Source organism: Thermoascus crustaceus (assembly GCF_041956765.1).
Source record: "Thermoascus crustaceus strain CBS 181.67 unplaced genomic scaffold VTN00scaffold_11, whole genome shotgun sequence".
NCBI classification, from domain to species: Eukaryota; Fungi; Ascomycota; class Eurotiomycetes; order Eurotiales; family Thermoascaceae; genus Thermoascus; species Thermoascus crustaceus.
Genome location: NW_027192537.1, coordinates 430,368 through 452,540, shown reverse-complemented (window position 1 = coordinate 452,540; position 22,173 = coordinate 430,368). Strand labels below are relative to the sequence as shown.

Sequence of the window (22,173 nt, the reverse complement as noted above, 5' to 3'; positions counted from 1 at the left end):
CTAGATCTATGACGCCGCAAGTTCATCCCGATGACAGATGTTTATGCTCTGCAGGTTCCTTTACCGCCGTTCATATCCTCACGGAAAATGGAAAATAAAGGACCCGGGTGCAAGATAATTTAAGCACCGGCACCACGTACTTGTGAACTCCTTCATTTCTAAAAGGCATAGAGCTTTATCAACTCTCCTTCAAAACGCCAGGCCGCAGTAAGCGGTCCTCCTTTCCGTAAACACCAACGTCCTTGACAATGGCGATGAACCTACGATGGTTCTCTTTCGACTCGCCGATGCGGGGACGGAAGATCTTGAGCAAGTCGCTGCTGAGGATGCCGGACGGGGGAATAGCAGCATGAATCTCCGCTGGAGTGGGGAAACCTTGCTGGCTCGCTGGCCCGGGGGTTGAGACTCGGGGTTGTTGACCTGTGGAGTGCAGGATATGATCAGTATACCGGTGTTTCTGAAACCGCCGATCCACGGCTCTAGATCAAACCTACCTTTCACGGCTGCACCGCCTTCTGGACTGCTCGCGCGACTTCCCGCAACCCCTTTACCTCCCAAAGGCGCAGGGCTACCAGACCTGGATCCTTGCGGGGTTCCGTTCTGCGAGCCGGCAGCCGGCGGATTAAGCTTCAGCTTTTTATTCCTACCGCTTTCGCTCATCTCCCCTCCTGATGCAGCACCGCCCTCAATATCACTACCAGAACCTGCAGCTGCACCCGGAACATTTCGCACACGTTTTGTACCAACCTGCGAAAAGTTAGCGAAGAGGTTCGTTCTGCTGGTCAACACAAGTGTCGCAGGGTTTAACCCACCGGAAGCGAAGTTGACGGAGCTGGCGACATCGGACGTGAGCCAGGCTGTGGAGTAGGCTGAGACGAGGCATGCTTGCTCTTGGTCTTCTTTCGAGAAGTATCGGTCCCACTCGCGTCTGATAGATTCGGAGAACCAGGCCGTTTCCGAGCCGCGAGACCAGTGGTCTTCTTCAGCGGATCTGTATGTTTTGGGCGGCCAGAAGGCGTGTTGGTGCCTTTTGTAGATGTTCCTGAGTTCTTATCAGACTCTTTGCCTTTCTCTTTTCGCAATCTATCTTCTTCGGCTTTTCGCTCCTCTTCCTTAAGACGTTCCGTTTCTGTGTCATCGGAACTCTGCAGAGACATGTGATTAGCAATGAAGGCGAGAAGTTAGCAGTAAGACATACCTCGTCCTCAGAGTAAGGATTGACATCGGACCCGCTGCTGTAATCATAATTCTTCTCCCGCCGTTGCAGTGCTTTCCGTACACGCTTACCCAAGATCCTTCGTGCCTCCTTTTCTCTTTTTTCTCTCAGCTCCTCCTCCTCATAGTCCCTCTCATCTTTAAGATCGAAGACATTCGCTTTTAACTGGTCCTGCTTGATTCTTTTCTCGGCCGCCTTCGCTTCCTCATCTTCGTCAAAGAGACCACCATCGTGCTCTTCGTCATCGGCGAACCGATCCTCCTCGAAGTCCATCTCGTCGGCCTCCAAGCTTTCGCCTGCAGCTGGGGTGCCCGCTTTCCCCCGATATACTTTCCGCTGCTTAGCGTATGCTTCCAATTCTTTCTGCTGTGCCAGTTCCTGTTGTTTCTCCATAAACCACCTTGGGTCTTTGATCTTCTTCGCCATGAACTTTTCCGCCTCTTCAATAGTCAAAGTCTTAAACTGATTCTTCGCGTTAAACCTGTACCACTTTTCAATGGGAATCATTCTCATTTTGCCGGTATCTTCGAGCACGAACATCGCGTAGGTCTCTGACAAAGCAGCTTCGTAGTTCCCGACCCACGTATTCTTATTGTCGAAGTCTTCCAGATGCCAAGGCAAAGCTTCCTCATATTTGATCCGTGCTTTGGCGATTTCTTCTGGAGTCATGTCTGTTTTAGCAACATGTTGGGTTTTCTGCTTGGGCACGTTTGACCGCCTTTGCGTCGTTGTGACGGAGGGAGCTATCTGAGCAAGATTCTGTTCACGTTCCTTCTCCCGAGCAGCCTTCCGTGCTTCTATCTCTTCACGCTCAGCATCGTCCAACACGTTACCACCTTCTGCTGCCTTCTTGGCGCCCTCGGCCTTGTCACCATCTGCCTCGTGTGTCTTCGCCCGAGGATCACGACGCTGGAGCCGGACAGGTCGAGTAAACTGAGACTCATCGCGCGGATCTATGACTTTTTTGGAGGCAAACTTGGCAACATGAAATTTCAATCCTTCCCGCCACGCTCGTTTCGTGGTCACTAGCGGGTAGTCGACGTAGGTATCGGAAAGGAGGGGTCCGCTAAATCCGTTCACTGTCATGTCATCTCCTGCAGGTATAGGCCTTGCTTTGCCCTGCTGCGATCCCTGCTGCACATTTGAGACGGCCTGTGCGGATGGCGCAGGTCTAGCTGGCAGTGTTCCATTTGTCGTCGACCTGGGCGGCGCAGTATCCGGAAGTCTTGGCCCAGGCTTCTTCTTCGGACGCACCAGCGGATCTGCTGGCCTTGGGCGGCGGATTCTCATCACCGGAGCCCCGTTCGGGCCTGCAGGGGGTTGAACAGCAGACGGGTTAGGCGGCGTCGCCATCGTCGTAGGCTAGATGTGAAGTATTAGGGAAAGACGATGTTCCGCGTGAGGGGAATTATACGCCACGCGCGTAAAAAGCTCGCCGAGAAAAATACCAGATCCTCCTGAAGAGTCCAGGAACGAAGGGAAGATAATCACTGGATGGCAAAGGCTGAGGGGGATCGACAACAGGGAAGCATTTGAAGAAAACGTGCACCGAGGGGCGGCGTTTCCGGGTGCAAGATCCCAGAAACACCGAAGATGGATGCGCAGGTGCGGAAGCAGGAAGCGTATACGGGGTTGTTGTTTGTCCAGCCTCGCCGCGGTCCTGCGAGATGTGATGATGCGGGATGCCAGAGGCGCGGCTGCGGCTTATCTAATCACTCTTGACGGCCGAATAGACGAGATAGGCGGACCAAGCGAGGCACAAGCGAGCGGCAAGCCTACCACAAACGGCGTAGTCCGCGCTTGAGGTGAATGGCTTCATATATTTCCCAGACGGGGTTCTCCGCTGCTCTATCCCCAGATTGCTGGGAACTCTCCCCAGACTGACTTCTGTCATAAAGTGCATTCACTCAGCGACGCTGAGTATGCCCCTTTCTGCCTCCTTTGGCTCTCTCCGTTTTCCTGCTGCCCACAAACATGTGCCCTGGCTGTCGCTTCTTGCCGTCACCAGCCATCGATCTTCCTTCATTGACTTTCTCTCACACGTTCTATTATTCTGCTTCTCTCTTGCTACCTTCTCATCCACCTGGCTGAGCGCCGGTCTTTGACCTGACTCTCACCCACTTATCCCTCTCCATTCACATCTTCACCTCTTGCTACTTGAGATCCCAGGAATCTGCTTTGTCTCTGCTCTTTACTTTATCTTTCTTTTGCACACACCTCAGACTTGACTACGTCTCTCGTGTATTACTTCACCATGGCCCAACCAGCTCAGTTTGGTAGTGGTTTCCCACAGGCTACATGGCAGCCCGGGGAGTGGACTACTTGGACGGTTCCGGGTGCTCCTATAGCTTCTAACCCAGCCGTCGATGGACCAGCGCGTGGCGAATTTGTCAATGCCAGCCGCTCTTCTACCGAAAACTATAGCAACATCTCCCCACATCTCCATCAGCTGTTGCTCCGTGCCAGCGCACAGCTTCAAGCTCAGCAACGGTCAGAGTACTCGGCCGTGAGTACGACCTTCGGTGGGCCAGTGAGCTCTGTTAGTCCTCAAATTTCTCCGGAACGGGCCCTTCCTCGCGTGAATCCACATCAAGGAGTTTCAGACTGTCAGTTCGAGCCTGCTTGTCTTTCTCAGGGGCTCGACAGCTCTAATCAGACATTGACCCAAAATGGGCTCGCTGGGGCGAGGATCACACAGCCACGGCCATATCCCCGGGAACATGGACGAGGTGGACTCGTCACTCGGCAGACCATTTCTCCAATTGGTACCCCAGCTGTCCAGCGCCTATCGGTCACTCCTGCCGGCGCGGGATACTCTTATGCATATGCGCCGAGAACCCAATTTGGAGACCAGCAGTCGGATCCCAGACGAAAGGTCCAGTTACAGATCAACTATCTAGACTCTCTGGCCGTCGGTATTCCAACTCTCGAATCCCTCACACCCGAGCTTAAACCCAAAGAGGCTCTGAGGGCACGACTTACCGAAATAGCACGAGAAGCTATCACATCTTGCGCGAAGAGTCGTGGTCTTTCTGCGGGTCCAGATTGCATTGACTTTAAATGTTTCGGTAGTTTGCGCAACGGCTTTGGTCTCCCTGGTGCAGATCTTGATTTGGCCATGACCACTCGCGCTTCGAGCTTTCCGCGCGAGCTCCAAGACGAGTGCCCCCGAATCCTCGAAAAGGCTTTTTTGGATGCCGGTTTCGGTGCTCGTCTGATAGAAAATGCCCGAGTCCCGGTCATTAAGCTATGCGAAAAGCCGTCTGAAGAGCTTCTGGAAGCCCTCAGGGCGGAGCGCAAAGCCTGGGAGACTAAGAAAGCGCGAGTCAACCCTGACAGCGGTCACGTTGATGACGGTACTCGGCAGCATAGGGGCGACCTCGAGTTTCCCAAGTCAGGTTTTGGGATTCAATGCGACATCACCTTCTCCAGTCGTCTCGCGATTTACAATTCCGAACTGCTCCGTTGCTATTCACTCTGCGATGAGCGTGTCCGCATAGTTGGTGTTTTTGTGAAGAAATGGGCCAAAGCACGAAAGATCAACAGTCCCTACCATGGCACTATGTGCTCCTATGGATACATTCTCATGGTGATTCATTATCTTACAAATATCGTCACCCCGCCGCTTATTCCGAATCTGCAGATCAACTATCGTCCCCCGCCTCCTGGGCAAAAGGAAGTCACCACTGTTGACGGTTATGATGTTAGATTTTTCAATGATGAAGCCGAGATCAAGGCAAGAGCCAAGGTCAATCCAATCTTGGGCAATCGTCAGTCTGTTGGTGACCTTCTTCGTGGGTTTTTTGCATATTATGGGAGCCAGGGACGGAACGCGCCTCACGGTGGGTTCAACTGGGCTAGGGACGTCATCTCAATCCGTACGCGGGGCGGCATTCTCTCCAAAGCAGAAAAGGGTTGGACTGCTGCCAAAGTCGACCAAAAAGGAAATCGACACAGATTCCTGGTGGCTATTGAAGACCCATTCGAACTTGATCACAATGTTGCAAGGACTGTTCCTTACCATGGACTTTTGGCAATTAAGGATGAGTTTCGCCGTGCCCACACCATAATCAATCGCATTCAAGAGATTCCAGGGGCTGGTTGGCAGTGGCGCACCGATGAGGGCGACATAGGTGAAGATTTCTTCGCAGAGGCTGTGGATCGGCTGAATCTGCAACTTTCCGGTCGTGGTCATGAGAGGTCAACACAGACTCATACGAGGTCGCCGCCGTATCCCGGCGGAAGCCGGTGGCCCTCGACTTCAGCACGACAGCCATCTGCCGCAAAGGAAGACATTACTACTCAGGTGCCTTCAGGATCAAATCACACTTATCGGAAGGGGGTCCATCCTGCAGACAGCATATTGATTCCCTTGTCTCAGCAAGCAGCTAGAGCCAAAGAAGCTAGCACGAAACAGCAATCTGGCCAAATTGATATTCCCAAGCAGAACAATACTGCCTCGGATGGAGAGCCATATGTTGATGAGTCGCAGCTACCATTGTCGACACAGGGAGCTAATGAAACAAGTGACAGTGCCAGCGGCAGGACTCCCTCACGAGCTGGCTCCCACAGCACCTTGACTTCAGGGCCTCTGCATGCTCAGGATCGAGTCGAAGGTGTTGATGCTCAAGTTCCAGCTGCCAATGCTAACGAGCAAAATAGCGTTCACGAGGTTGGTATTGCCCGTTACGTTCCTGGTCATCGTGCCCCGCGGTCTTCGCGCTTCGCACGAGCGCCAGTTAGCAGTACAGTTCGACATCCACCAACTGAGGAGAAGCGTGTTTCTCAAGTCAATCCTCTTATCCATCCTCCAAAATCTCAAGCTATGCAGAAGCAGGAAGCGCGCAAACAACGGTTTGACCGAAGTGTTGCTACTGCGGCCAATTCGCTACATCGTATCCTGGATGGCCCAGAACCCAATAATGTGAGTGATACGACCGCATTTTGTACGCCTGCAGACCCAGCAGCATCAGCCGCCCGAGAGGGCAACAGTGTTCCTGTTGGTCAAGACTTCAAAAACATCGGCGGAAATAAGATGACCCCTAGGACCATCGACAACATTGCCTCTCACGCCCGTAAGGCATCAAAAAACAGCCACAATTCCAAGGTGCTTGATATGCAAGTCCCATCCGAAATGGCAGCAGTGAAGACGCCCGGCATGACCAATTGCTCTCCGGATAGTGAAGCAATTTTGGCTAGGCACCAGGACAGCGACAGCATCGCGTTCTCCGGTAATACTGTGCCCATTTCAGATCACTCTCCACTCCCTTCTGGATCACTTATGACTATGAATTGCGCAAGCCATTCCGAACTGAGCAGTCGGGATGCACTTTTTGTCCCTCGTCGACGTGGTTTAGTTGTCGATCCGCAGCAATTACATCATGGAACACATGCAGTTTCTTCTAACAGTTTGAAACCCGCCATTTCCGAGTCCAAGGACTTCTACAACAATCACCTCACCTGTGAGGATCGAAGCATTGGCAGGACTAGCTATCCAGAGAGTGAGTTTTCTACACCAGATATCGAGCGGCTGGGCGTCCTTCCTTTCCACGAAGCGAGCATTTCTTGATATCCTGAATTGCAAATGAAAGTGGCTTACGAGAACAAACGCTCTGGTCGATGATGTGTAACAGCACATGAATGATTTCTCCCTTTTTTTCCAACCGAAAAAAAATAGCATGAATTTGAGATGGATCTACAAAACCCAGGAGCGTTCTGCAACCGCGACCGAATCAAGCGTCGACTCTGGCCGCGTGCGGCAGTTCTGTCAAGCTTGCTTTCACCGTCAGCGTCTGCCCGTCACCTCCACAGCCTCTTTCTATGTCATTACCTAATGTTACCAAACCCCCGATAATTTTGCCCAAATTAGCTTTAGCTTAGTTATGCAATTATCGATAATTGAGACATGAACTTTATAAGCTGCGCTCTTTATCATAAGATCCATTCCAGTTCCAAGATTACTTCATCAAACCCTACGCCCGCTGGGCTCATTGCTTTACATCGGAGTTCAGGGTTCCCCGGGTCCTCGTCTGGTTCCTGACTGACGACTAGAAAAACATTCTGGACAAACTTACTTTTCAAATGCATTACTCTGTATTGCGCCGGCCACCTTTCCTCGCCCGCGCCCCCCCCCCTGAGGATAAATTAAAACACCCTTCTGTTCATATGGTTCTTCTCATAGGCAAACAGAAGAGCTTATAGCACCCTGGAAATGCTACATGGATTTTTGAACACTCGTAAGTTGGGATCAGTTATATTCTCCCTGTCCTGAAATATTAACTGATCTGTGACCGTGGATGTCCGTTTAGGAGCCCTGCGCTTAGGTACCATTATCGATTACCCCGGATAATACACATCATCTCAAAACTGCGTTTATCTCTCTGTTTCAATGTGCTCGTTCATATAACCTGGTAGCTCCAGTCGCTATATACTTAATGTTGTCTAGGTACTCTAGGTATATAGTATCCAAAAAGAAAAGATAAGCAGAAAAGTTCGGTCTATGAATATCTGAAACATCCCCGCGCCCTGAAAAGATAATACATACAATGGTGAACCGTTCCTACTTCCAACATTTCCCTGTGCTAGGTGGTGGGAGCGAAAGAAACCCGACTGCAGTGTCTAATTACATGTCGATCACCAACGCAGAGAGCCTAGAAAAGATAGGGATATATAGGTACCTCACCAAGGAAAACAGTCTGTGCTGTAGGTCATGCTCGGCTGTCATGGAGGCACACTTTAAAGGATCTGCTGAGATTCAAAATTACGAACGACGTCATCGCGAATTGCGTCCGGCCAAATGTGCGGGATGATCAACAACTCGGAGAGCGCCGGGACCTTTAATTAAAGACCTTTCTTCAATTGAGTCTTAGCTGTATAGTGAATAGGCGAAAACTCCGGACTAGCAGGGTTCTCCATGTTCGCCGCACTGTTGAGAGCCAGCCTCGGGCTCTAATTGACATGTTCTCTTTTCGCCCAGGAGCCCCTGAATTCCCATGTACAGTACATAATGAAAACACATGAGAGTAATCTTGCTAAGTTCATATCTCAGTGGATCTACTTTCTAAACAGCATTGGTCTCATCGTAAGATCCAAATCAGTCTAATTCAGGTACAGCAACATGCCTTCATACCAGGCTTTGCCGTGGAAGATAACATTTCTCTTCATATATTTATCATTGTGGTGTATCAATACATGCAGGTCTTCTTTAACAGATCAATAGCCAAGAAGAAACCAGTCTAAATAGATAGTGAACAAGACTCGGAAGAGATGAAAGCGGAAACTGCTCGCAGGAACAGTTATCGAAAATAAAGGGTCTAATACGGTTTCAGAACACCTCAACAACCTTTTCATCGTCATCTTGCCCACTCTGGGCTTCTGACATGGCCTGGGCCCTGGCCTTCGCCATTTCTTCTGCTTCAGCATCTCCCTCGCCTTCTTCTTTCCGCATCAAAACTTGCACCAATCTATCACAGCCTTCCCGGACATCTTCATTATCCACATGAAGATGGCACTCTCGGATTATGGGATAGACGTTCACCGCCCTCATCTTCTCCCTCCCTTCTCGCGTGGTGGTCAGCAGCAGCAATGTTTCAAGATGCGTTGTGATAATCGTCTCGTCGCTATCTCTCTTCTTATCCGGTGGTAGTAACTGTAAATCGGGTAGCATCGCCGCGGTCTCCTCATCGGTAAACTCTTCCGGTCCCGTGATTGGCAACAAAATATACGGAAGCAGGTTTACTTCATCCTCAGAGAACAGCATAGGGTGTGATGGGATATCAAATGCAACATTCTTGATTGTCGACGCAACTCCTTTTCTTCGGACATCGCTTTTATGTTCCGTGAAGACTGTGAGTTTCGTTATCGGAACCACAGAATCGTACTCTTGCCTCGTCGTGAAATATTTGCGTCCCTCCTCGGTTTTGGAAATATCCGCGAAGAGATAGGATAGATAGTCATAGTCGGCATTATTGTTCAGCGTCCCCTCAGCGCCCTTGACAAAACAATCCATCAGTTGGTCCATTGCTTTCGCCGATTCTGACACCGGTTTTGGCACTCTTCTCGTCAGGGTAAGAAGTCGTTTTAAACTATCAGATTTCGCGAGGTTTGCCAGAAGCATGGATATTTCATTTGCATTTGGTTCTTTGGCATTCTATCCCAAAAAACACAGTTAGTATAATACCTCTCATGAAAACTCTCGCCGCTGTGAGCAGGGAATCTCCCTTAGACCACGTACCGTCACTTTTGCCAAGAGCGTTTCTAAAAAGGCATCATCTTCAGCGAGGTTGGCTAGTACTTCCTCATCGGCGGAGAGATTAATCAGGATTGTCAACGCATTCTTTGCGATTGGCTGTCTGTCTATCAGCAAGTGTGCCGCGAGTAGTTAAACCTCCACAACACGGGTTTGGAACTAACCGCATAGTCACGAACTAAGAGTTTCAAGTCTCGCACCGGGAGGAGTTGCTGCCTCTTGAATAACGAAGGCTGTGCGGTGGAATACCCCAGCAGGTTTTCGCATGCTAACAAGAGGTATAAATGTCAACACCAGTCATCCCTTTTTGGTTGCACATCAGCCTGGTAAAAGATCCCAGACGTACCAATCTGCCTTATTTGCGTGTTGCCATGATGGAGGAACTCGACAAGCTGCAATGTTGAAGGCAGAAGGTCAGCCCCTCGTTGAGACCACGCAGAGTAATGGTATAGGGGGGCAGGGACTCACCTCCTCCAATTCCGTTGGCATATCGAACGAAAAAATCAAAGTTTCCTCTCTTATGACCCGTTATTGTGCGGCTATAATGATGGGTGCAATGCCAACAGAATAAGCTCTCTGGAAACTTGAATCGCCGCCCGCTGCCCGCGAGGGGAAATTTTTGGTGGGGAAGGACGACCCGACGTCATCGTCGGCACCGATGTGAGGGTAGCAGCAAACCGAACCATGGTGATCCGTTCCCATCTACGCCGTGCCTGAAGAATCGAAAACCCAAAGAAGAGCCCTGTACTCCTTGTCGAAGGGCAGTTATTCTGAGTTGCATAAAATTCATTGAGAATTACTACACCATGAAATTCAAAGGGAGCCTGAAAGAAGCCAGTGGTCTGCAAATGTCTCGAAAAAGCTCGCGCCAACCGTGAAGTGAAAATATTAAAGTGGTCTTCTTCATACCCACCAATCACCGAGAGTCTCATGTAGAACCTGAAAATGGTAGCTGTGCTTTTTTTTGGGACCGCATCGCCGGCAGTTCCTCACAACCTTTCTGGGGGTGCGTCGCACACAGAGGACAGATAGAAGACTCGCGGGGTTATCTAATGGGATTACTGTATAAAGACGGCTGGGCATAAGGGTTTATGGATTGTAAAGCCTCTTGCAAGATGGCCTCAGGGGGTCGCCAGAGTACCTGGCCTCTTGTGACAATAATAACACCGTTGGTGGAGCCGTCTATCTCGCCATGGCCTCAAAAAGCAAACCTCGACCCGGAGGACCAGCGGATGGCCGGTTCCCTCACGCCAACATAACCTACAGAGCGGTGGATTGACTTAACCTCCTGCCGGCACTCTGCTCAGCGCAGCTCCAGTCGAGTGTCGTGGCAAGTTCCTGAATGCTGCAGGATAAAGAAGAGCAGATTGGCCCAGAGAAAGGTTCAAGGGACAGGCCCCGGTGCATCTCCCCGTCCCACTATACTCCGGATCCGGAGTACACTGCGCGGCACGCTCCTTGACTCCCCGCCACAGCCCCTCCCATTGATAGATTGTCGTTCTCTAGTATTTTTCCATTGCTCCCTGTGTTCTCAATACCACCTGTGCAGTTCCTGTGGCTCTTCTCTCTGGCCATTGTCATATTTGTGACCACATATTGGCATCCACGTCACTGGCGTGAATGCAATAAGACTTTAATAGAAAGAGGACTTCTAGCTCCAACCTCCATCTCTTTCCTTTGTCTTTGGCGTACTTTTTTTTCTTTTTTTTCTTTGTCTCCGACGTACTTTTGTTTCTCTTCAGCTCCAAGTCAGCTCTTTTGAGCTCCTTGATTTTTATACGGACATTTCTCTGCGGTCTCTAGATCTCCTTGACAATCAACTTGGACCGACTGAACCTTCGCGTACAGAATAAAATCAAAGAGTATATCAATCCCGAACACACGAAGTTATGACTGTGGACAGCGTCAGTGGCGCCCAGGGCGTCAACAGCCGCGAAGAGACTCCTAATCTGCAGGAGATCCACGACTTTCTGATCGACTTAGCCTTCAAGGCCGGCGAAACGATAACTAGTGCCCTGCCGCTGATCAACGGTGTTGGTTCAAAGAAGAACAGTGAGTCTAAACTCTCCTCCAGTCATCACAGCCGTCTCCATCTCAAGCAAAAACTGATGGCGCTTAGGTTCCGACCTGGTTACCGAGTATGACCGTGCTGTTGAACAGATGGTCTCCACTGCTCTAAGAGAGAAGTATCCACAATACAAGTACGCACTTCTTAACAGTGGCGAGGAAAGTAATAAATGCGCCTGTGTTTGGTCTTGCTAACAGAGTGCCCTCTGGTATTGATTTCGACTAGATTTCACGGAGAGGAGACCTACAATCCGGCACACCCGCTCACCGATGATCCGACATTCATTGTCGACCCCATCGACGGCACTGTCAATTTCGTGCACGGCTTTCCAAATGCTTGTATTTCTCTCGGCTTCGCAGTTTCCCGCACCCCAGTTGTCGGTGTGGTTTTCAATCCATTTACCCAGATGCTTTACTCCGCTATGCGTGGTAAGGGGGCATACTTGAATCGTACAACTAAGCTTCCGCTCAAAGGCGCCAATATCGAGCCATTACGCGGTCTCGGAAACGCTCTCATCGGCGTGGAGTGGGGTTCTGATCGCAGTGGAAAGAATTGGGAGACGAAAATTCGCACTTTCGAGAGGCTGGGAAAGGCGCGCGAAGACGGCGGCGCGATGGTCCATTCGATGCGTAGCATGGGATCTGCCGCCCTTAACCTTTGTGCTGTTGCGTCCGGCACCCTCGATCTGTACTGGGAAGGTGGATGCTGGGCCTGGGACGTCTGCGCCGGCTGGGTTATCCTCACTGAAGCTGGCGGCATCATAGTGGACGGGAACCCGGGTAACTGGGATGCCAAGGTCGACGGACGCAAATATCTCGCTGTCAGGGCCTCGCCAGACGGTGAGGGTCAGAAAGAAATAATTGAAGAACTCTGGAGCCATATCCAGGGTAAATTTGAGTATTGATCGCTGCCGGATGGAACTACAGCCAGAAGTGTCCATTAGTGCGCCGATGCGGTTAGCATTCTCGACAGCAGCTCTGACTACTCTTTCCTTCCCTGCTATCTTCCATAGAGATTTCACATTTTGCGATTATATGTGGAAACAGTATAGCCTTCACTATCTATGAATAGATTGCCGTCCTTTTTCGTGCGTGGAAGAGTCAGATCTCAATAAGTGACTGTTTTATCTTGCTTCCGTCGGGTGCATTTGGATAGTGCTGTACAGGGCATATCCAGGTAAGCATGTACAGCGTCTAGTAGCCAAAAACCGCAAGGGTTTTTCATCTCCTGCGGACCAGGCTGAATGCCATGCTATTCTTGTTGCCGGCACTACCTGGTGGAATAATGCTAGGCGACTTGTGCTGCGCTGGCTCGCTGCTGTTGGTGCATCGGGAACGACTGGAATCCAAGGCTGCGGGCCGTAGCCCGTGCTACCGTGTTCGACGGTCGCAGGCGTTCTGCTTTTCTTGCGGATGACTCTGCATCATGTGCCGTTCGGACATCTTATTCGTGTCGCGCCCAATTAGCCGACGGACCACTGGCATCTCTCCACCACCCTTCCATGGAGGAGGGGTCGCATACATCCTGCTCCGTCGACACTGTGACAACAAAATAGGATGATCAGACAATCAGCCACGTTGACCAGTCTCGAGCTGAAGAGAGAAGCTACCAGCTTTCTGCCTTATCCCCCCCCCCCCCCCCTTTCTCATCTCCTTGGGGTTCAACTGTGCCGGGGCCTATGCTCATACTTTCTGCTAGTCTTACGGTCATTCTGTTCAGCAAACCCATTTCTATATCTCAGTATCGCTTAAGTATCGTACAGGGTATATAATACCATATGTACCACCTGAGGGCCGGTACTCACTCAGCGATTGCAGCCACGGGCGTGCGTCATTGATGACTTTGAAATGGCGTATGTCAGTGAGTCCACAATCCGAGCTCCCATTTCAAAGGCAGCCCTCCATTATACAGCGGGCTCAAGTCCAAGATCACGACCCAAGGCGCAAAATGCAGAAGCTAATTGGAATCGACACGAACAGAGCGTGCCTGTGGACAGCATACCGCGAGGTGAAAAGCATTCCAGTGGAAGCAACCAGCAGCGTGGCACTTCTGATTACAGTCTAGAGTACCAAAACAGTATGCGCAAACGGTCGCCAGCTATAGGATCAGAGAGAAGTCCTGTTGACAGACCGAAAAGAACTCGTTCCAAAAAGCCCAGAAAGGGCAAGACAACCAAGAGCCCGGCTAATGGACAAGCAACACACTCGACGGAGGATGAGCCAGTACACGGCGATGATTCCATAGAAAGAGCCTCCCGGCAACGAAGTTTGAGTGACGACGTCAGAGAAGTCACCATTGTCGGCGCGTGAGTACGAATTCCTGTCCTACTAAAGACTAGCTAGTCACTAACATGATTACACAAGGGCCTCTCCCGGGGCCAAGACATCGAATTCTAGCCCCAAGCAATCGCTTCATCGGAGTAAGACCACAGGATCTGAAGCTATGGCCGCCGCCCCAGGTGGATCCTCAACAGGCAAGATGGAGAAGACTGCAACTGCAAGCAAAGCTGCGCGAAAGCATCCTGGTTTCTTCTCTTCTCTGTTTAAAACCCCACATCCCGCAGCCCCAGAAAAGAAGTACGTTGGAAACGCCAGGTTGACAAAGGTATGGTCGTTAACAGGTCAAACAGGGTGACATGCCTTACATGTCTATCGGATGATGTCCCTATAAGTAAATCAGCCAAGCTCCCCTGCTCTCATCGAATGTGTCATTCTTGCCTAAAGCGTATCTTCACTATGTCTGTGACCGATCCCCAGCATATGCCGCCACGATGTTGTACGTCTGATCATATACCCTTGAAACATGTTGAGAAACTCTTTGATATGAAATTCAAAATGAAATGGAACAAGAAATACCAAGAATATACGACAAAGAATCGGATATATTGCCCGACAAAAGGCTGCGGGGAATGGATAAAGCCCAGTCATATCTTTCTTGATACCGGTGCCGGACCGACTGGAGGACGCAAATTTGGGAAATGCAGCAAATGCAAAACGAAAGTCTGTTGTTTATGCAACGGGAAATGGCACTCGGATAAGGACTGCCCAAAGGATGAAGCTACGAAGACATTTGTGGAAATGGCCAAGGAGAAAGGGTGGCAACGGTGCTACAATTGCTCTGCCATGGTCGAGTTAAAGGAAGGTTGCAACCACATGACATGTCGCTGCACAGCTGAATTCTGCATGATTTGCGGGTCAAAGTGGAAGACATGTGACTGTCCATGGTTCAACTACGACGGTGGCCACGGCGATAGGTTGGATTATATGAACGTTCCCCAGGAAGTCGGCGCCGTTAATGATGGAAATGTGGCTATGCGAAATCCCGTCCGCTATCAAGAAGAGCTCGACAGAAGGAGGGAGCAGGAGCAGCAAGACGAAGCTATCGCTCGACGCCTGCAGCTACTTGGTATTGACGATGATGATCTCACTGCGCGGGCAGCAAATGGGATACTCGAGCTTGGGAATGCCATGGCTTACTTTATGAATGATCGCTTCGTTCAGACCCCGACTGGCCTCTTGGTAGGCAACGGGTTGCCTAGTGAGCATGTTAATATACAGACTGCCATGGCGCATAATGTGACAGGGAGAGAACGTGCTAATACACCTTCGCCTCCGCCCGATCGCTTGAGGCAGCGGAACACAAGAAATCGAGACATGGGGCTGTCTACATCGCCTGATCTCCCCCCGGCACAAATACCAACAGCGATATCTCGAACTTTTAACAACCGATCCTCGACTCGCCGCTCAGAGCGTATGATTCCAAGACGCGACATCGTCTCCTATCATGCGGAGGTAGCACATAACCAGCCAGGAGGCAATCCGCGGGCACCTTACTCTAGCTCGAGGCACTCAACAAGAGGGCATGGATGTTCTTCTACGACTCGCGGTCAATTTGTCGGTTCTAAATCATATCAGCTCGGGCACACTTCAGTTTGAGTCTTTGCAATGCAGGTTTCACGCAGGCCCGTGTGCCAGAAATGGAGGGCGTCAGTCCCGGATGACGATGATAAATTCGGCATACCCTAGCTTAGCTAGAGATAGGTTCAGGTTCAGGCTACCCAGTCCTTACTTATGTCTCGGCACTCCTCACCGATTTTTTTTCCGATGATCGCTTCATTTATTTTGCTGCAGCCTAATATACCCGACTCATATGTTGCCATCTTTCCCCTACTTTATCTGTTTCATCGGGTTAAACATAGGCGTCCTCCCATTGTCTAGCATGGAGATTTTCTTGACCTTGTAAGTTGTATTACAATTATACCCTGGTTTTCTTTTTGGTTTATTTAACACTTTTCTTCGACGAGTGCTTTGTGCAGGGTTGGGTAATTGCATGTTGTAGGGGAACCAATATGGAATGTTTTCCTAGTCAATAATTGATATATTAACAGTTATTTGTAATTTATCTCAACTCCTTCCTTAGTCCTATCATAGTTATATAGCAGACGTTATCTATCGGGTGACATTAAGTGAAACTATTTGAATTATCTGTAAGGTCTTGCCGTACTGTAAGCAATATTTCTCTTTTTCTCGGCAGTATTACCTAGCCGACCTCGCGGAATCCGTTTTCGCCCTAGAAGGGACCTGGCAGCTGGTATCAATGCATCATTCTTGATAAGATATACATCGACCTGCCTGAAGTTGAGCTGTAATAACTGGAAATGTTCTATTACGCAAACCCATGATCACCGTTCATTCCAGAGAGTAAATAAGCGCAGACTGATGTTAAATGGCCTTCGGTCGAATAACAATTAGGAATGCGCATCATTCCACACCTGGACGATGTTCAGTCCCAGGAGACGCAAGGACTACCGACGAGTTGGAAGCTTGGCGGCTACCCACTCTCAGAGTCTGACCTACGGTAGTCCAATCCGCGCAGTCCGCGGTCACTGTAGCCATCAAAGCGGTCTTTACTGTCATCTTCAGAGTCTGATTCGTGATTATCATCGTCAAAGTAACGGTCGCTCCACCTAGCTGAGTCTTGTCTCGAGATCTTTGAAGTGTACGATCGTTCCGCCGAGCTACTCGGAGGCCTGTTAATGTCCTCATCTGTACTCGTAGTTGCCGATCCAAATCGATCCGGGCACATGGATGCATCATGGGAGAAGAGGCCTGGTGCATGATCTTTAGCCTCAAGTGTCTCGCTATGACTTCCCTCCAGTGGCCGCGAGGATAAAGCTTGAACAGGTATAGTATGTTGGTCTTCCACTTCCCCACCCGACTTAGTCGCTGCTATATTAATCGGTTTCGCCCTTTCCGCGTTCGGTTGGAGTGCGTCTGGAGTTTGCGCAGCAAGAGTATACCCAAAATGAGTGTCGACAAGATGCTTTACAACCGGCCAACCGTATGCATTTGCGAACATGCGCCGCACAATAATATTATTATGCGCGTCTGGCTCAAGGCGGACAAGGACCTTGCGCCATGACAGATCTCGGTGATATGCCCTAGCGATCTTCTCCTCGACATTCATTCCACTACCAGAACCTGCTGCATGTTGTGTGCCTTGATCGGACCGTTGATTTGTGCCTGAACACGATTCCCTCTCGGATTTGGAAGGTGAATTGTGCGAACCAAATCCCATGGTACGTCGCTTTATAGGACGAGGTGGAGGGATGTCCTCCGGGTGATATACGCGGTCATGGAAAATGGTGCGAGGCCGGGAACTCGGGTCCATGATGAACTCAATTGGCGGCAGTGGAGGCCTGAGAAGATCGCCAGCTGATTCGAATAACGTGGTTCGTGGAGGGGCGTACAGATTCTCATCATCATTGTATAAAGAATCACCGCCAACAAGCCCAGGTCGCCCTGGTTGTGAATTATCTGATGGGGATACTTCGGCTGAGTTCCCAGACGAGTTCACAGTCTGGCTCCGCTTATAGATTTTTGCTTGCTTATTGTTCGGAGGATTTTTTGATTCCTTTGACCTAAAAAATGAAAAAAGATTGCTGAATGGACCAGGGGAGAAAAGTGGCGATGAGTTCTCCTTGGACTTGGATTCCCCTGCTATATCAGAAGGGCCCGATTGAATCGGCTTCTTGAAAAATTGGCTCGACGCTGGTGACTGCACCGGTTCAATCGAAGATGCGTCATTAATAGATTCATCGGGGTTTTGAGGTACCCCGACTCGAGGGGCGCGTTTCCCAGCACTATGGCTTTGTTCCCCGCTATCGTTAAAAGACGCATCTGTCGCGGGCCGAGCAACTCGGAGAGAGTTTGAATTCGCTCCTGTCAATTCTGCCCAGCCCCATTCAGCCATAGTTCCTACAAGTCCGTTCTCCCTTCTAGCCTTTTCAACCCGATCCAGGCCTCTCCAGTCGAGAAAGAGGAGACATGATGTTCGCAAAGGAACAATCCCATCGTTGACCACGTTCGAATAGACTGTGCGATTTCGGAATTTCGAGAGTACCTGATGGGCCGGTCCGCTAGGAAGAATCCTTAGTAGGGGCTTGGATCCAGGATCTGACTGCTTCTGAGTCTTCCGCGACTCATTTCCCAGGCCGCCGATCATTGATCCCCAACCATTTCTGAGCCTAGGCGCGGTCCAGCTGAGACCAAGATCCTGACCTGTCCGGCCAACCAGACCGAAGTCCAGCGCAAAGCGTACATAAATCGGGTTCTCGTTGCTTAGTCCGAGAAAAGGCGTAGCCAAAGCGACGAAGTTAATTGGCTTAATTCGTTCGAAGAACTCGGGAGAATGCTTCTGGATGTAAGCGATAGCATACGTCTGGATGAGACCACCAAGTGAATGACCGATAAAACTGATGCTCGTAATCCTGTAAGCATAATCCTTCTCATTTTGCCGGTCTTGGTGAAGAATTGTTTTGCCAGAAGGGTGAGTTTCTGCAGCTGAACCAGGCGGTCCCTTCAGACCAGCAAACGACCGGGAAAAGGATTTCGCTTTGGAATTCTTGACAGGTAAACACGGCTGATCTGGGTATGTCATAAGGAGAACGTATTTTGCAAGACGTTTCCCCAGATATTGGATTCCCCTTTCAGTCCGAACAGCGTTCCCAGGGAACCCCCGAACAATCACTTGCTCATCCTCATCATCATCGCCGTCATCATGAGCCATGTCTGCCTGAGTTGAGACATGCATCTCGTCAGGGGACACTGAGGATGGTCTCGGATCGATAGGCTCATGTGTTGATGTAGAGCTCTGCTGTCGTTCCGCTTTGCGTCTGTTTCGACATTCCTTAGCCTGATCTCGTGCCTTCTTGGCGGCAGCATCAATGCTTTCTTTTAAGTATAGCATATCTGCACCCAAATTACTATGCAAGCCATGAGTCAGGACCACAAAATGGATGCGCTTCTTCTTCTTTCGCTTCTCTTCCCTCTCCTTTGGTGTAGCGTTCGAGACATCAGCGTCATTTTGGTCATTTTGTGGATCTTTGAGATCCACTATCTCCTTGTTGGCTTCTTGACCAATCCTTTCCTTCTCTTCCAACGATGGAAAAGCCGGTGTACTCCAGAGGCTGTTTGTATCATCCACAACCAATGTGATAGACTTAGAATATACTCCTCCTGCTGGCGAAGTAGCAAGAACCCTCTCGCCTTTCTTCCTATGCATCCAATGGTGATGAAGCTGAGCTGGCGGAGGAAGCGCACTCGCCGACGTCCCACCACCAGACCCAAAATTGAGCGACTTCTCATCACGACCGACTAGAACCTCAAAGTGCACAACTGCTGTGGTTGAGAATATCACTTGTGACATAATCTCAATTACCCAAGTCACGCTTTGAGCGCTCCTAGAGTCCACCAAATCCCGTGGAGGTGATTGTGGCACCTGCCGAATGTGCTGGGGAACTGTGATGACAGCATCCCAATTTCCACCAGCCTTAAGATTTGGTTCAAACTGGGGCATCTCCTCTGATTCATATTGGTCATGCTTCTGGTTAGGATCAAACGTGGAAGGGTAGCAGGCGGTGTAAAGAGTATATGGGCCGTGAAGGTATGCGGCCCGAAGTGGAATTGCCGAAGTGTTCTTGATCTTTACATGCAGTTTGTCCGGTGTGGGAAGAATGGGATCGGCCGCAGGAGTATAGGTCAATGTGTACCTGTTCAGATAGTAATACCGAAATCAGAATCAGACAGCGAAATCTCACAAAACAAGATTGGAACATAGAAGAGCATGAACGGAGAGTTGCTAGAGACGGACCTGACAACCTCACCTACGCGAACGCTGCCCGCTTGGTGGACCAACAACATCTCCACCGCCTGTCGCCTCTGTGTAAGATCAGCACGCCAGCCGGTCAGCGAGTGAAATCTGGGGTGACAATTGCCGGTAGATGGCACAAATCCGCGATCTGGCGATTGGGAGAGAATGTAGCTGCGCGGAGTGATGAGCATCGAAACTAGGCGGCATCATCGCCGTCCTGAATGCCGACTAGAGCTAACTCCAACATCTGAAGGACGTGCGGAGATTTAAGTGCTACCGCCTTTGGCTTGTTCTATGAAGGGCAGCCCGTTTCGACAAGCCCCAGTTCGGTAGAAAACGAGCGACCACCGAGTCGGAGGGAGAGAGAAAGCGGCAGGTGCTAACGAGCAATAATCAAGCGGAGGACAAAGACGCGATACTGCAATATCGGGCATTGATGATACCTGTAGATTGTTGACCGTAAACCCTGTGACTGTCATGCTCGTCAGGTGGCAGAGGTCAGTGCTGTCGGGTCACCGCCGGCCGGCGTCGATACCGACTGCTCGGTCGGATAATTCAACGGGAACTGCCGAGTCCCGACTATACTGGTATTGCCGATTGCCTGAAAATCCCAGCTGAAGCTACAACTTGAACGCCGGCTTCTCAGGATTCTTAAAGATGTCAGAGATAGATTTGTCTTCGAATTTTCGAGATACATATCCCTAATAGTGCCTAATCTGACAAAGCCGTAGGTATAAAGGGAATGGTCAGGTCGATATTGTCCTTTATCAAGAGAGAGAACAAATGAATGCTAGTTTTGAATGGCAAGTTGCGTCGCCGCTCCTGCATGGGATATACCGTATGGTGTTACGGGACACAAGCGATCAAATTTAAAAGTCGCCGTCTTTCTCTGCGCACCTCCATCCACCCACCTTGCTCCACGACTACAATCTTTCCGTCGATGCAGACCCGTCTCCATTTTTCATCCGCTTCGTCGAACTCAATCCTAATTTCCTCGATCTCCTCATACCCAACAGATGCATGATGGACATGGCGACCTCCTTGGTACGCCAGTGACATCAGGTTCATCGCTTCATCCGGCGGCATCGGACCAAAGTGCACCACCCGCAGCCGGCCATCCAGTGGTGCAGACGCCGGGGAGATTGTGAAGTTCTTCTCCAGGTTCGACACCAGGGTGGCCAGCACATACATATGTTCAGTTCGGTCAACCATTTGAGTATCCTCCTTCCCAGTCCAACTATCCAGTTTGGTCAACCTGACCCTGCCCTTGTATTTGTGGGTCTCAGCTCCACTGGAAGGATACAGAAGCTCCTTGGCTGCCATTTTAAACCTGTCTGCTCCGTACCTGCGATACTCAGCAGTGTCACTATCTGCAACCAGCGAAGCGTGCATCCCCCAGCTGGCAACAACGGCCCCATATATCTTGGGGTAGGAACTTTCTGATGCAGAAACTGCGTTGATCATCTTCCGGCCTCGCCCTTCATCAGTGATATACTTTGCATCTGGAGAGAATGTTGCCACGAACGTCGGCAACGGCTGAGGCCTTCCTCGTAGTAATGCAGCAAGTCCAAAATCTGATCGCAACAGAAGTCCGATAGAATTCGCCATGGCGTTTCCCGTCCCCGTAGGTATCAAAGCAATGCTGGGAGGCGCGAACACGGCCTTCTCTTCTTGCTCTGTAAAGAAAGCGTCAATTATGTCAACAAGGCCGCCGTCTCCAGATAAAAGTATTATCGTTTGTGGAATTCCATTTCGAGCTTGCGGGAGGAAAATTGTACGGGACAGCTGGATGATTGTCTGATCAGATGCTGTCTCATATACCTTATAATCAACTTCAGGAACGTGAGATAGAAATGGTTTTAAGACCTCTTCGAACAAGGTCTTCCCTTTCCCTGTCCCTGAGAGAGTGGATATAATGACGTAGATATTTGAACGAGAAGGTTTGAGATGACAAGGAATGTGGCGACACATATATCGTGATAGCAACGTCGATGGTAGGTTTGATGCATAGAGCGTTGCTAAGCGCGGGTATTCCTTCTCTAAACCCGACTCATCCATCTCAGTATATCTAGTGATGAATATCACCCTGTAGCTACCGTCATGGTTGTTCGAGCCAGGCAGGATACAAACAATATCATCAGCACGAATTGAGGTTCGTGTCCCGGTCTCCAAGTCTTGCCATTGAAGGCAGTCATCATACACGTCGAATACAACTCTCTTGCCATCTATAGAACCTGATAATGTCGACATCTGTTGGTTATATTTACTGACAATCAGTATATGACCGTAGAAGGTCTGGGAAGCCTTTCACCTCCATTCTCGGGCGCTCTAGGCGCTCTATCTTGACACTTACTGCAGCTTTATGGGATCTGAGAGGCAAGGAACATAATCGGAGAAGGCAGCGATGACCTCAAGTTTATACATAAGGTTAGGTTTGGATAAAGAACGATGAGGCGAATGATGAATGACATCTGATATCGCACCAGGATA

At 50.1% G+C, this 22,173-nt stretch overlaps 6 protein-coding genes across 6 annotated transcripts; 3 read left to right on the top strand and 3 right to left on the bottom strand.

The window, feature by feature from the left end:
* Positions 1–178: 178 nt before the first annotated feature.
* On the bottom strand, positions 179–2,569 carry VTN00DRAFT_2882 (uncharacterized protein; the record flags this gene model as incomplete). The annotated part of the gene is made up of 4 exons (XM_069429137.1): positions 179–420; positions 495–747; positions 813–1,145; positions 1,199–2,569. The coding sequence occupies 4 exons, from the start codon at positions 2,567–2,569 to the stop codon at positions 179–181; spliced, it is 2,199 nt and encodes a 732-aa protein (XP_069283294.1).
* Positions 2,570–3,470: 901 nt separating this feature from the next.
* Positions 3,471–6,785, top strand: VTN00DRAFT_2881 (uncharacterized protein; the record flags this gene model as incomplete). Its single annotated transcript, XM_069429136.1, has 1 exon — positions 3,471–6,785. One exon carries the CDS (start codon positions 3,471–3,473, stop codon positions 6,783–6,785), a length of 3,315 nt encoding a protein of 1,104 aa, XP_069283293.1.
* A 1,755-nt stretch (positions 6,786–8,540) lies between these two features.
* VTN00DRAFT_2880 (uncharacterized protein) lies at positions 8,541–9,953 on the bottom strand (the record flags this gene model as incomplete). Its single annotated transcript, XM_069429135.1, has 5 exons — positions 8,541–9,365; positions 9,450–9,563; positions 9,629–9,732; positions 9,811–9,856; positions 9,933–9,953. The coding sequence occupies 5 exons, from the start codon at positions 9,951–9,953 to the stop codon at positions 8,541–8,543; spliced, it is 1,110 nt and encodes a 369-aa protein (XP_069283292.1).
* Positions 9,954–11,353: 1,400 nt separating this feature from the next.
* On the top strand, positions 11,354–12,436 carry VTN00DRAFT_2879 (uncharacterized protein; the record flags this gene model as incomplete). Its single annotated transcript, XM_069429133.1, has 3 exons — positions 11,354–11,516; positions 11,584–11,665; positions 11,758–12,436. The coding sequence occupies 3 exons, from the start codon at positions 11,354–11,356 to the stop codon at positions 12,434–12,436; spliced, it is 924 nt and encodes a 307-aa protein (XP_069283291.1).
* A 943-nt stretch (positions 12,437–13,379) lies between these two features.
* On the top strand, positions 13,380–15,208 carry VTN00DRAFT_2878 (uncharacterized protein; the record flags this gene model as incomplete). The annotated part of the gene is made up of 4 exons (XM_069429132.1): positions 13,380–13,837; positions 13,896–14,136; positions 14,811–15,069; positions 15,165–15,208. The coding sequence occupies 4 exons, from the start codon at positions 13,380–13,382 to the stop codon at positions 15,206–15,208; spliced, it is 1,002 nt and encodes a 333-aa protein (XP_069283290.1).
* Positions 15,209–16,362: 1,154 nt separating this feature from the next.
* On the bottom strand, positions 16,363–21,291 carry VTN00DRAFT_2877 (uncharacterized protein; the record flags this gene model as incomplete). Its single annotated transcript, XM_069429131.1, has 3 exons — positions 16,363–19,582; positions 19,697–19,751; positions 20,595–21,291. 3 exons carry the CDS (start codon positions 21,289–21,291, stop codon positions 16,363–16,365), a joined length of 3,972 nt encoding a protein of 1,323 aa, XP_069283289.1.
* Positions 21,292–22,173: the final 882 nt, after the last annotated feature.